The sequence below is a fragment of the Phalaenopsis equestris genome, unplaced genomic scaffold, assembly GCF_001263595.1.
Source record: "Phalaenopsis equestris unplaced genomic scaffold, ASM126359v1 Scaffold000251, whole genome shotgun sequence".
Classification (NCBI taxonomy): domain Eukaryota; kingdom Viridiplantae; phylum Streptophyta; class Magnoliopsida; order Asparagales; family Orchidaceae; genus Phalaenopsis; species Phalaenopsis equestris.
Window position 1 is genome coordinate 2,524,293 of NW_018164693.1, and position 12,106 is coordinate 2,536,398.

General features: G+C 36.3%; 1 protein-coding gene across 2 annotated transcripts; it reads left to right on the forward strand.

Moving 5' to 3' along the window:
- The first annotated feature begins 1,606 nt into the window (after positions 1–1,606).
- On the forward strand, positions 1,607–6,041 carry LOC110024219. 2 transcript variants are annotated; one of them, XM_020724055.1, is made up of 4 exons: positions 1,607–2,181; positions 3,265–3,417; positions 3,878–4,549; positions 4,659–6,041. In XM_020724055.1, exons 1-4 carry the CDS (start codon positions 1,807–1,809, stop codon positions 5,667–5,669), a joined length of 2,211 nt encoding a protein of 736 aa, XP_020579714.1. In that variant the 5' UTR covers positions 1,607–1,806; the 3' UTR covers positions 5,670–6,041. The 2 variants fall into 2 exon arrangements, with proteins under 2 accessions (XP_020579714.1, XP_020579715.1); XM_020724056.1 differs by having other exon boundaries at positions 1,607–2,151.
- Positions 6,042–12,106: the final 6,065 nt, after the last annotated feature.

Genomic DNA, 12,106 nt, shown 5'->3' on the forward strand with positions numbered 1-12,106 from the left:
GGAGCTTCACCGAGTGAACCTAATATTATTGTTTAGGGTTAGGTCAAAATAGTAATTTTAAATTAGGGATTTAGGTTACGAGGATGTAAAGGCCGCGAAGAAAGCAGAAAAAAATCAAAAGAGTGTGGGAAAGAATAAGAACAACAGAACGTAAACGGCAAGAGGAAGACTTTAGAAGCATAATTGAAATCACTCCTCCAATGGAGGCCAGCATTGCAGCTAAACACATAGAAGATGGTGAACTTTACATCATTTGTCTTCAATTAATTTTCTTGTAGTATGATTTAAGTTTAATTCACGGATAAATCAAAATTCAACAAATTAATTATTTAACATAGATTTTGATGCGTCCGTGAATGATAAACTTTCTAAATGCAAATTCAAGATTATCCAAGGCCTTGATCTCAGCAAGTTTATAATTAAGTTGAACATCTTGATGAGACAAACACAATGATGCCACAGTTGGTTCAACCTTGGTCCAATCGATTTCGGATTAAGCTATTGAAGAACATTTTGAGACTTTAGGGTGTTAATTAAATAGGCAAATGAAGTTTAAATTTGATATATTTATAGTCAAATTGAGTATCTTGACAAGAAGAATCTAATAAGTCTAATATCACTTAATTATGAGATCAATAAGGCACCCAACATGTTGAATAAATTTTATGATCAATATGAGTCATCGAATTAGGTTGTTGGGGAAGTTATTTGTCAACTTATCAAAATAGACCCCCTCTTCATTTATGAGGATGAGTAGAAGAAGATGAACTATAACACCTGTTATGGATTGAAGGCTTAATGATAACTTCCAACCTCCATAGTCATTAACTACTGCTTGTCGATTGGTCGTCACCTCCTACCGCCACCACTCAGACTATCGAAGACTCCTGCTTGCAAACATCAGATCCCAAATACATCCATAACGTATAATATATATATTGAAGATCTGATGATAACTTCTGGCGTCTATAGTTGTTAACCATCGTCGACCACCGCTGACTGTCATCAGTTGCTGCCACCGACCACCGAAAACCACTACTTACGACCATTGTAGCCAGAATATGACATTTTTTTAACACTTGCATTTTTCTTTCTATATATCTACAAGCGTTATCTATGATGTAAGATAGTACATCCATTGTCACAGTCATGAGAAAATGGGGGTACCCTTGTAATTACAAACTTATAATGAAAAATTTTGACTGTGCTATACATAAAAAATCTTAGTATCTCATCTTATTACATGTCTATTATTTATGTGTATCGGATGATTGTGTAATCGTAAAATATTAGATTGTCACTCTACCGCCACAATTTTTCCAATCACACATTAAGTCATAAAAGTTTAATATTTACATCTAACATTATAATTTTAAATTTTATTCTTAAAAATGTGTATTTTATTAAAAAATAAATAATAACGATATTTTTATTATGAGACACTAAAAATTTGAGTGGCATTTTTATAAATAAGAAGAATTATCTACTTAAAGCGCGTTTATATCGAGAGTTATCCACTTTCCGCGTCCAATGCAGGGGCATTATCGTCTTTATACAAATACCACCATGCCGGCCCATTTGATAGGATAAAATGCCCAACCAAGCCTCAGAAGGCCTCATTACTCGTTAGACCCAAAGCCTCCGTCTCTTCCTTGCTTATTCTCCATCATCTTTCCGGCCGTTGCCGGCGGCGGCGACCTCCGTCTCCGGTGGTCCGCTGTCGAAAACTCCGTCAAGACCTTGCTGAAATGTTTTATGTTTAGGTTTTGAGGCTATAAGCTTTGGATCAGAGTTATCTAGGGCAAAATGGTTACCGGGATGATTCGTTGGCCGTGGCCGACGATTGTGCTGAGGAAGTTTGAGGTGAGGTTGATGGTGAGGGGTATCAAGGGTCTGACAATGGCTGCACCGGCGGAGGAGTCGCCGGAGAGTGCGGGTATGATGATTGCAGAGGTGAGGTGGAAGGGACCAAAGACGACCGCTCTGAGGTCTCTGAGGAGGTCAGTGAAGAGAAACTGTACCAGGGTGGAGGCGGTGAAGGGGGATCAAGGGGAGGTGGAGTGGAACGAGGAGTTTGGGAGCGTTGTTGGTCTGACGGCGCATAAGGAGAACGCTTTTAACCCGTGGGAGATTGAGATTGTCGTGTTCTATGTGAGTCTGCATCCCCATGCCCTCTACCACGTTTGTTTCTCGGCTCCTGCTTTATTTCCATCTTAATTTCATCTAATTGTGTGAATTTTCTGGTTCGATTTATTTGCTTGTGATGAATTTTTTTTCTGTTTATTTTGGCGATAAATCTTTCCTGGAGCCCGTTTTTCAATTAAGCTTGAGGATAATGAATTTGATATTGAATCGCATAGTTTTTCAGTAGACTGGAATCCCGAGCCTTTTCTCTTATCGTTCACCCTCCATAAGATGTCTGTTTTTCAGTAGATTGTAATCCCGAAGAAGTTCTGTTTTTTTATGTTTTAGAATTGGTGTGTTTAGCGTCTAAAACATCTCCGACTCAATAGAGGATTCAATCTAAGTGGAATATTGTAGATCTTGAAAAAAAAAAGGTTTATTGGCATGATAGATGTTAAATCTTATTAAATCTTAATATATAGTTTGGTTGATATTATTATGATTTAGATTTGAAGGAAGGAGAAAAAGAGGCAAGATTTAGCATGAATTTTGGCTAAATCTTGATCAAATCTTGCAACCAAACAATACCTAAAGTGTTCAAGTACTGGCTGGATTTTCTATTATTTGGTTGAATACCTGGCTTTTGTTTATGTTTTTGCAATAGATCATGACAGGGTTTAAAATAGCAAGACCAGCTTTTATATCAATTTGCAGCTTTTAGATCAATTTGCACTGGATTATGATTTTATCATAAAAAACTTTTTTTTATTGTAAATATATGCATTTTTTTATTTTCCTCAACTACCCAATCATTAATAAATTTAGTTTACAATTATGCTTGTTTACTCAGCTAAGTGATTGTTTAAAAAGTTTGCACTTGCATTTTCATATGTGTTTAGATTCTATGAATCGGAGCGAAAGGAAGGGAAAAGTATTTGGATGCTTAAATTTTTTTTTAATTTCATTCCCATCCATTTAATCCAAACACATATGACTTGTGTTTTATATTGTCTATGTGGATAGGTACTTTGGAATTCTTGAAACTTGCCAATTATCTTACAGCTGATTCTCTATCTGTTCCTAATTCCTGATTGAACAGCTAAAAATTGAAACTTGATTGGCTACTCTTTTCTTGTTTAGGGTTTAAAGCAGGTGTCAAAGAACAAGGCATCGATGATTGGCACAGCTTCTTTGAATATTGCTGAATATGCTTCTACCTCTGGAGAAGAACTTGAGCTTGATGTTCCCTTGTTGAGTACGAGTTTTGATGCTGACTCCCGACCGACGCTTCATGTATGTTTGATTTGGGTCTTTCATGTCCAAATATAGTTTTAACAATGATTTACATACATATTACTTAATTCCTATGCACTTACATATCTAACTTCTATAGTTCAATTTTTATATATATGCCACCTTATATGTGCATGAAAATGTGTATTTTACTTTTTGATAAGTTAAAAATGGTGGTATTTTTTATGTGATGTGAAAGATTTGGGTGGTATAAATATAAAAAGTAGTGTGTATGCAATGTAGAATTGAGAAATTTACAAGCTTATTTTTAGATGTTCTGATTTTAGTCCCTTCTTCATTATATGTTGGGATTAATTGCCATATAAAATAATTCTATATATTTTTTACTTTGAATGCTGCATGTAATTACTTATACATCCAGTTACCCTGCTCTTTGTAATTATTTTTATTTGTCATCTTACCCTATAAATTTGTCATAACAAGCCATTTTGTGTTCCAGCTGACACTCAAACTGCTCTTGAGATCCCGCCCAGAATTACCAGAGGCAGTGCAGAGGCCAGCGGTACCATTTCCCTCTTCTCCTCCCACGGGAGTTACTCTTTCAGAGAAAGATGAGCTTTCTGCTCTGAAAGCTGGATTGAGAAAAGTAAAGATACTTACAGAGTATGTGTCGGCCAGGAAATCGAAAAAAACTTATCGTGAGGATGAAAGTAGCGATGGTAGGTGCTCGGCTGGGAGTGAAGAAGTTGATTACATGTGTCCGTTGGATTTGGATTCCTTGGAAGAAAATCCTGATGTAGAACTCGAAGATGGAAAAGATGACGTGACCATTCGGAAGTCTTTCAGTTATGGTTCATTGGCCAATGCAAAATATATCGATGGTGTATTTTTCTCAGACATCGGAAAGCATGAAGATTTGGTTTACTACAGTCACCGTAGATCTGATGTAGGCCGTTCCCATGGAGAGGAGGCCATATCATCTGTTCATGAGCAATCTATTTTGCATAATAAAAGAAGAATCCTTCCATGGAAAAAAGGGAAATATAATTTTAGATCTCCTAAGGCCAAAGGAGAGCCTTTGTTGAAGAAAGATTATGGAGAAGAGGGAGGAGATGACATCGATTATGACCGGCGCCAGCTCTCTTCCTCTGATGAATCTCTCTTTCAACTGGTACGGGCTTTCTTCCTGAAGCTCCTTTTATGATATTTATTGTTTTTTCTTTGTTGGCAGTGATGTTTTCTCAGTTCATTTGAATAACATTTTCACTTTTTTTCACCAGGGTCACAAGAGTGATGGTGATGGATCAGCTTACAATTCATTGGTTTCAGACTTTGGTGATGATAATTTTGCTGTAGGAACTTGGGAGTCAAAGGAGATTATTAGTCGAGACGGATGCATGAAGCTCTCCGTTGACGTATTCTTTGCATCCATCGATCAGAGGAGCGAGCGAGCGGCCGGTCAGAGTGCTTGTACGGCTCTCGTCGCCGTCATTGCGGAATGGTTCAAATTAAACCGGGACACTATGCTCCTCAAATCTCAGTTCGACGGCTTAATACGAGAAGGCTCGTTGGAGTGGAGAAATCTATGTGGTAACCAGGCATACATTGACCAGTTCCCTGACAAGCATTTTGACCTTGAGACCGTTCTCGAGGCAAAGATTCGCCGGCTATCCGTTGTACCCAAAAAGTCCTACATTGGATTCTTCCATCCAATAGGATGCGAAGGTATTGGTGGCTTCGACTTCTTGCAAGGAGCTATGTCTTTCGATAGCATATGGGAGGAGATTGCTCGTTCTGAGTCAGATTGCCTGTATATTGTGAGCTGGAATGATCACTTTTTTGTTCTCAAGGTCGAGCAAGATGCCTATTACATCATAGATACACTCGGTGAGAGACTTTACGAGGGTTGTGACCGGGCTTACATACTGAAGTTCGATCGTAGCACAACAATTCATAGGAATAAAACCTCTTCCAAGGATGGTCCCGGTGGAGAAGAAGGCAGCAAGCAAGCTGTGGCCGCCAAAGAACAGCTAGTTTGCAAGGGAAAGGAATCCTGTAAAGAGTACATCAAGAGCTTCCTGGCTGCAATTCCTATCAGGGAGCTGCAGGCCGATATGAAGAAGGGAATTTCGCCCTCTACTCCCCTTCACCGTCACCTCCAGATCGAGTTCCACTACACCGAGGTGGCGAATGACATCGAAAACTTTTCGGAGTTCCCGGCCCTACCATTTTGGGAGTCGAGAAGTCAGATTTCTTGGCCACAAGGGTCGGCAGCTGTGGTAGTTGTATAGAGCCTTCTTGGAGCTACTAATATGCTAAAAACTCTTAGCTTAGCATCACAGATTTTGGTTGATGAGGTCTTTACAGATCAGAGTTTACCGAATGTGTTTTCTCGACTGGCTGACGCAGACCGAACCACTTCCTTTTATGGCGTTCGATTCTCTTCCAGCACCGTCATTGTAAAGAGAGAGGTACTTTAATCTCTAGTTTGCCTGTCTGATCTATCATCTGCTGAAAGAATTAGGACTTGTAATGTTAAGTCTGCTTTCCAGCAATGTGTTTGTGTGTTCTACTAATTGGTGGTTATGGTAACATCCTTTGTTGTATGATTTTGGATTTGAGCAAAAAAATAAAGATTAATTGGTTGGAATATTTTTTTATCATCTTATCAATTATTTATGAGGGGTCCCAATCAAATTCCCTTAAAAAAAAAGGGGGCATTTACATGCATACCATCCAATTTTTTTGTATTTACATATCTAACCCCTAAACTTTGTTTTTTACATTTATGTCACCTATATCTTTCATATAACATAAAAAATACCGCTATTTTAACCTTTATAAACTGAAATTCCTCCTATATATATATATTTTGGTGTTAGGTATGTAAATACATGAGAATTGAGTGGTATTTTTGTAGAACTTACAGAAAAAAATGATGGGCGATCTGGATATGGAATTAAGTATTATTTGAGATCTCTATGGTGATGAATATAATTTCTTGCTTTTGTTTTTGCTGTTTATTGTAAAAAGTTTTGGATGATGACTCTTGATAAATTAAGGGTCCGTTTGGGGCAGCTTATAAGTGCGGGCGCCGCCGTACTATTTGGTCCGCGCATTTTGTCTGCTTATCCGAAACTGTGTTTGGGTTTTTACACTAAACGCATACCGAGGGGGGCTACCGTGGGGGTCGACCCTCGGCTGGCCCGCGGGCCGTGTTTCAGGATAAACAGTTTATCATGAAACGCACAAGCTACCCCAAACGAACCCTAAATGCGCCTTTTTTTTCCTATACATGCTTTACTTTGATTATCATATTACGATGCTAGTAAATATTAAATTTTTGGTGTCAGATATGTAATTATGTAAAAATTATATGATATGTATGTAAATTCCCCTTCTAGAATTAGAGTGTGGGGATCTTCATTGTGATTGAAACACCAGCTGTGCCTGAGCTGTTATATTGATTTAAGAAAGGTTTCATCATATAAAAGCCGTCAAGGTTACCTTCAACATCACCAAAGCTAAAATTACATAAATAGCACTCAATTTTTATGGATTTACGTATCTCACGCCTAAACTTTTATTTGTATACACAATAGATGAAAATATGAATTTGATTATTAAAATGTGATAATGAGTGTTATTTTTCATATGATTTTGGTGGTTATAAAAGTTTAGGTGTGAGATCGGTAAATATGAAAATTTTAGGTGCTATGAATGTAAAAGCCTCGTTAAAAAATTACAAATATTTAATAGTGACAAAAAAAAAAAAAAAAAGTTAAAAGCTACAAAGTTTATAGAACCTGCATGATATTCCCCTCCCCTAATATTAGAAAAATTATTACGTCTCGTAAATTGAACGTGCCGATGATGGCTTGGAGTGCGATCCACGATGTCGTCTGCATGTCCGAACATAATATTTTCTTTTGATAATAATAGTATTGAATTTCAAATCTTAACTTTGTAATTTATATTCATATTGTTCTATATAATATATTTATGATTACCCAAATATATCATATTTATGCATCATTTTAGTTTTTTAATAATATAGATTAATTGATATTATTATGACATTTATTGAAATAATATTTCATTAATTTAATATTTATAAATGGCTAGATGCATATTTAAGGGGAAATTTGAATATGCATGCCTTCAAAAAGTGAAATTTACATGCATACCATACGAATTTACATATCTAACACCCAATGTTTGATAGTTTCACCTCTTTCATGTCATAAATATATGTTTGAAAATGTGTATCTCGCTTAAAAAAAAAGGTAGAAATGCTAGTATTTTTATTGTAACGTCAAAGATTTGAGTGGTATGCATGTAAATTCAAACTTTGGGTGTTAGATATGTAAATACATGAGAAGTGTGTGGTATGTATGTAATTGCCCCCATTATTATTATTATTATTATTATTATTATTATTATTATTATTATTATTATTATTATTATTATTATTATTATTATTATTATTATTATTATTATTATTATTTTGAGAAAAAAATGATTGAAAGTTAGCTAAAATACCCCTCTTTTGGCCATGAAGTATTTAAAATGTAAAATATATAGCTCCACTAGCAGACAATATTATAGAGAGTTGTCTTAGATGGTTTGGTCACATTAAACGCTTATCATCTGCTGACCACCTAGTCAGGAGAGTAGATGTTTTAGATTAATTAACTTGTGTTAAGAGAGGTAGACGAGAGCTAAAAAGAATTGGGCGTGTTTCTTTATTTTATCATAATTAATTTAAAATATGTCATTCTATGTTTTGCATCAACCCATGACTTGAACTTATTCTCCTCTCTAATGACATATATTAGAGCATCTTTAATTCACTTGAAGGAGCCACTCATCTTTGACTTGTTGTACACTCATGCACACTCTTAACTCATCCTTGTAATCAACACAAATATTAACATTTAAAGCTTGAAGGAAATAATTGTTCTTGGTTAAGGAGGCAAAGGAAATCAATGGTGAATGTGTTGGGAATGGAAATCTCCCTAAACTTCTACTAAGACTTCGATCCAGTTAGAAATCAAAACCATAGTGAAATAGGATGACACTGATTCGAGTAAATCAGAACAAAATATTCAAACAGAATCACAATAAAAATACCCTAGAAAGGTATAAACAAAACAAGAATGTTTAACATGGAAAAACCAGAGAACGAGATAAAATCACGAATAACACGACCAATAAATTTTCACTATGAAAAGTCAGAAATATACAAGATACTACCTCATATCTCCTCTTTACAATCGATAGAACTTACAGAACTTCGCTCAAAGCCCTTTCTCATGAGCTCACAAGAGAAAATCATGTTGAAACCCTCCTCGACACTTTTCTGTTTCACGAGGTCCCTTGTCAAAATGCCACACGCTATAGAGATTTTATGTTGTCACTCGAAATTGTGAGGCTTTAAACCGAACGGTAGGGAAACTACACTGGCACACCCACGCCACTTTTCGGCGCGGAAATGTCGTACTCTCTATAATTGGGCACATAGGTGGCCGATAGATGGTGTGGGGGCGCTGCAGACCCTAGTGCGGGCGCGTTGTGCCCATTGTTCGTCTGGGCATGGGTGCACCGTGCCTGAAATCTTACTTCTGCTTTGTTTGCTTCCTTGAAACAGTAAATGCTCTTTCAGGCTTCGCACCTGAACAATCTCACACTTAAGCGCACCTAACACCTTTCAACCAGATTTTCACCTCCATCTATATCATATTCATAGTCATGTATCGTGGTGTGGCTCACCATCAACCTCATTCTTCATAGACTCTTAATCGGAGCCCTGTATAGCTCCAGTTTCTCGATAGTCGCCTCATTTGTTGACATGTCTGAGTGATTTTGAATTGTGTGTATATTCTCTAAGAACAACTACCCATCTTCTACTAGATATGTATTTTATAAATTCTTGTTGATTGTTCATTACACTTTCATAGCAGTGCTTTATTGATTGTTACGCTCAAAAGCTTGAGGATCCACATCACCGTCTGTTAATTTTGTTTGCCTGGGACGCTCGTGTATATGCTAAATACTCCCATTACATATGTAATATCCGGTTTAGTACAAAACAAAACAAACCTTAGACTTTCTGTTATTAAAGCAAACTAAGTTCTCCTCATGTGTGCTTGCTTTGCTATAGACTTAAATAGTAGCTCCTTAAATAGCTTGGAGTTACTACCAAAGGGGGTGCAAACTGGCTTTGCCTCACGCATGTTGATCATCTTTAGGATCTTTTGAACATATTATGTCTGAGATAATTTTAGTGTACTTGTTGCACTTTTGTCCATACTGATTATCATTCTGATTTTTTTCTTGTTGAAATTAAATCCTTCATCTCAAACTTAATAATTGGTTCTTTAAGTCATTATTGTCATTGCAATCAACATGTCATCCACATACAAAAAAATAAGATATAATAATCATTGAAATATTGAATGAAGCGACAGTGGTTTGTCTGACAATTCAAGTACCCATTATTTGAAATGCGGCATTCAACCTCCTATATCATTATCTCGGGGCTTGCTTCAAGCCATTGAAGTTGTTTTTTAATCAATAGATAAAACCTTCTTTCCCTGGAGAATTGTAACCATTTGGTTGCACCATGCATATTCCTCCTCTAGATCTCCATGTAAGAAAGCTATTTTCACATCCAAGTAATGTATATGCAGATCTTTCTCGGCTATCAGAATCAATACAACTTTGACGGTTGTCATCTTCACCACCAAAGAAAAAAATTTATGTGTGGTCCACTCCTTCCTTCTACTGGAACCTCTTTATAACAAGTTTTGCCTTGTAACGTTTAGTACCATCTAACTCCTCTTTCAAGATATATAATCACTTTTTTGTGTAGTGCTATTTTGTCATCTGATAATATCATTAATTCTCAAGTTTGATTTAAATCCAAAGACTCACTCCCTTGAATCTTCAACTTGAATGGCCTCCTTAAATCACTCTAGTTTACCACAATCAACTAATAACAAATAATATAACAAAGAAGAATACATGTATATTGGTCGTATCACTATACTAGACCTTCTGACTTCAATAGCATATGATTAAGGTATCTTTTGTGCTTTATCCGGTTGAGTACTTCTTCTTTCTCCACCCTCCTGGTCAATAGTATCTTCCATCTCAATATTTTTTAACTCTTCAAAAATAATTGATAGATTATCTTGAGTTATGATCCTATCCTTGTATATCTTCATCCCATTGAATGTAACATCCTAGATCTCGACGAATATTTTATTATGATAATCCTAGTATTTGTACTAAAACTCAATTGAGTCATATCCCAACCATCACCACTGCCCTATGATCACCTTATGTGAATAACTTATGAAAGTGGTCACCAACTATGACTTTGGCAGGTGACTCACACTGATGAGGTTTCTCTTCAAATTTGGAACATGTCTAATTTCAGTAAGCTTCGAGATTGTTCTATTTGGTAACTTGATGTCAAAATCACCTTTTCCTATGATATTGCAGATCATGTTGTCTCTGAAATAAACATTCCCTATATCACCTCAAATATACTTTTTGAATACATTTTATTAGTGCATACATGAATAGAGGCACCTGAATCTACATCTATAAATCAGTGTTGATTAAGGATAACACTAAGGAGTTACATTTGATTTTAGTTGTAGAGGCATTTGTAAAGATATCTGTTTACTATCCTCCACCACTAGATTTACTTAAATCTTTACAGTCCTTTGATTATCTTTTCTTTATGTAATTCCAACATTCTCTTCTATCACTTCCTCTACTTGACCTGGACTTTCCTTTCTTGGATTTGAATTTGTCTCTACCTGAATTGTTCATATATTCTATAACTGAACTTTCTTTTAACATTTTCATGTTAAATAACTTTTTTATTAGAAAAATCTTATTTGAAGCATAAAATTTTTCGTGTCTCTTTCTAGTGCTGCCATGAGATCCACCATGGTTTTCTCATTTACCATATTGGATGCAATATACAAGGAATGTGATACGCATATCAAACTTATGATTTTTCAATCCAACCCCTCCCATTCCTTCATAATCATAGACTTAGGCTTACTGGTAACTCCCTATAGTGGAAAGCATAATTTTTTTCTAGTACATCGAATTGTCCACCTGCATCCTCTACAATGCAGAGTTCATTTCGTTAAACTTCTTAACTTTGTAACTTGCTTCCTTGTCGATTACTCCAGCTCAATGAAACCTTTCGCTCTTTTACTGACCAAAGGAAAATATGTTGAGATTTTCATACCTATTTTATGGTGTTTTTGATGATATTGCACTTTAAAGAAATGTATTTTTGATGTTTTGTTGCAGGAATAAGGAATTAGGGTCATTAGAGCAAAAAGATGCAAAAAGGAGCAAATTTGGAGCGAAAAGGACCAAAATGTGAAGATTTGAACTAGGCCGCCGACGGTGCCCTCGACGCCGCCGACAACGAGATTTTCCCAAGACTACGGGACAAAAATTCTCTAGAAGCCCGTCGTCGGCGCCCTCAAGGCCGCCGACGGCGAGATCGACGGTTATGCCTACTCAAGCTTTGGATAAAGCCAAATTTTGAAGGGATGCTTAGGCAACTCTTGGGAAAGCTCATCTACAATTTTAAAAGAACATTTTGGCCGAAAAATAGAGAGGGGAGATAGTGTGCTAGAGGTCCTGGAGGTTAGAGAGGTTTCATTAGTGTGTAACAATTGTGAGGATTTCT

What these genes read in the sequence shown, in the direction of transcription:
- LOC110024219 (XM_020724055.1), top strand. Translation starts at nt 1,807, where the DNA reads ATGGTTACCGGGATGATTCGTTGGCCGTGGCCGACGATTGTGCTGAGG. An exon ending in ATCCCCATGCCCTCTACCAC is followed by an intron (nt 2,182 to 3,264) that starts GTTTGTTTCTCG and finishes TTTCTTGTTTAG; the next exon opens with GGTTTAAAGCAGGTGTCAAA. An exon ending in ATGAATCTCTCTTTCAACTG is followed by an intron (nt 4,550 to 4,658) that starts GTACGGGCTTTC and finishes TTTTTTCACCAG; the next exon opens with GGTCACAAGAGTGATGGTGA.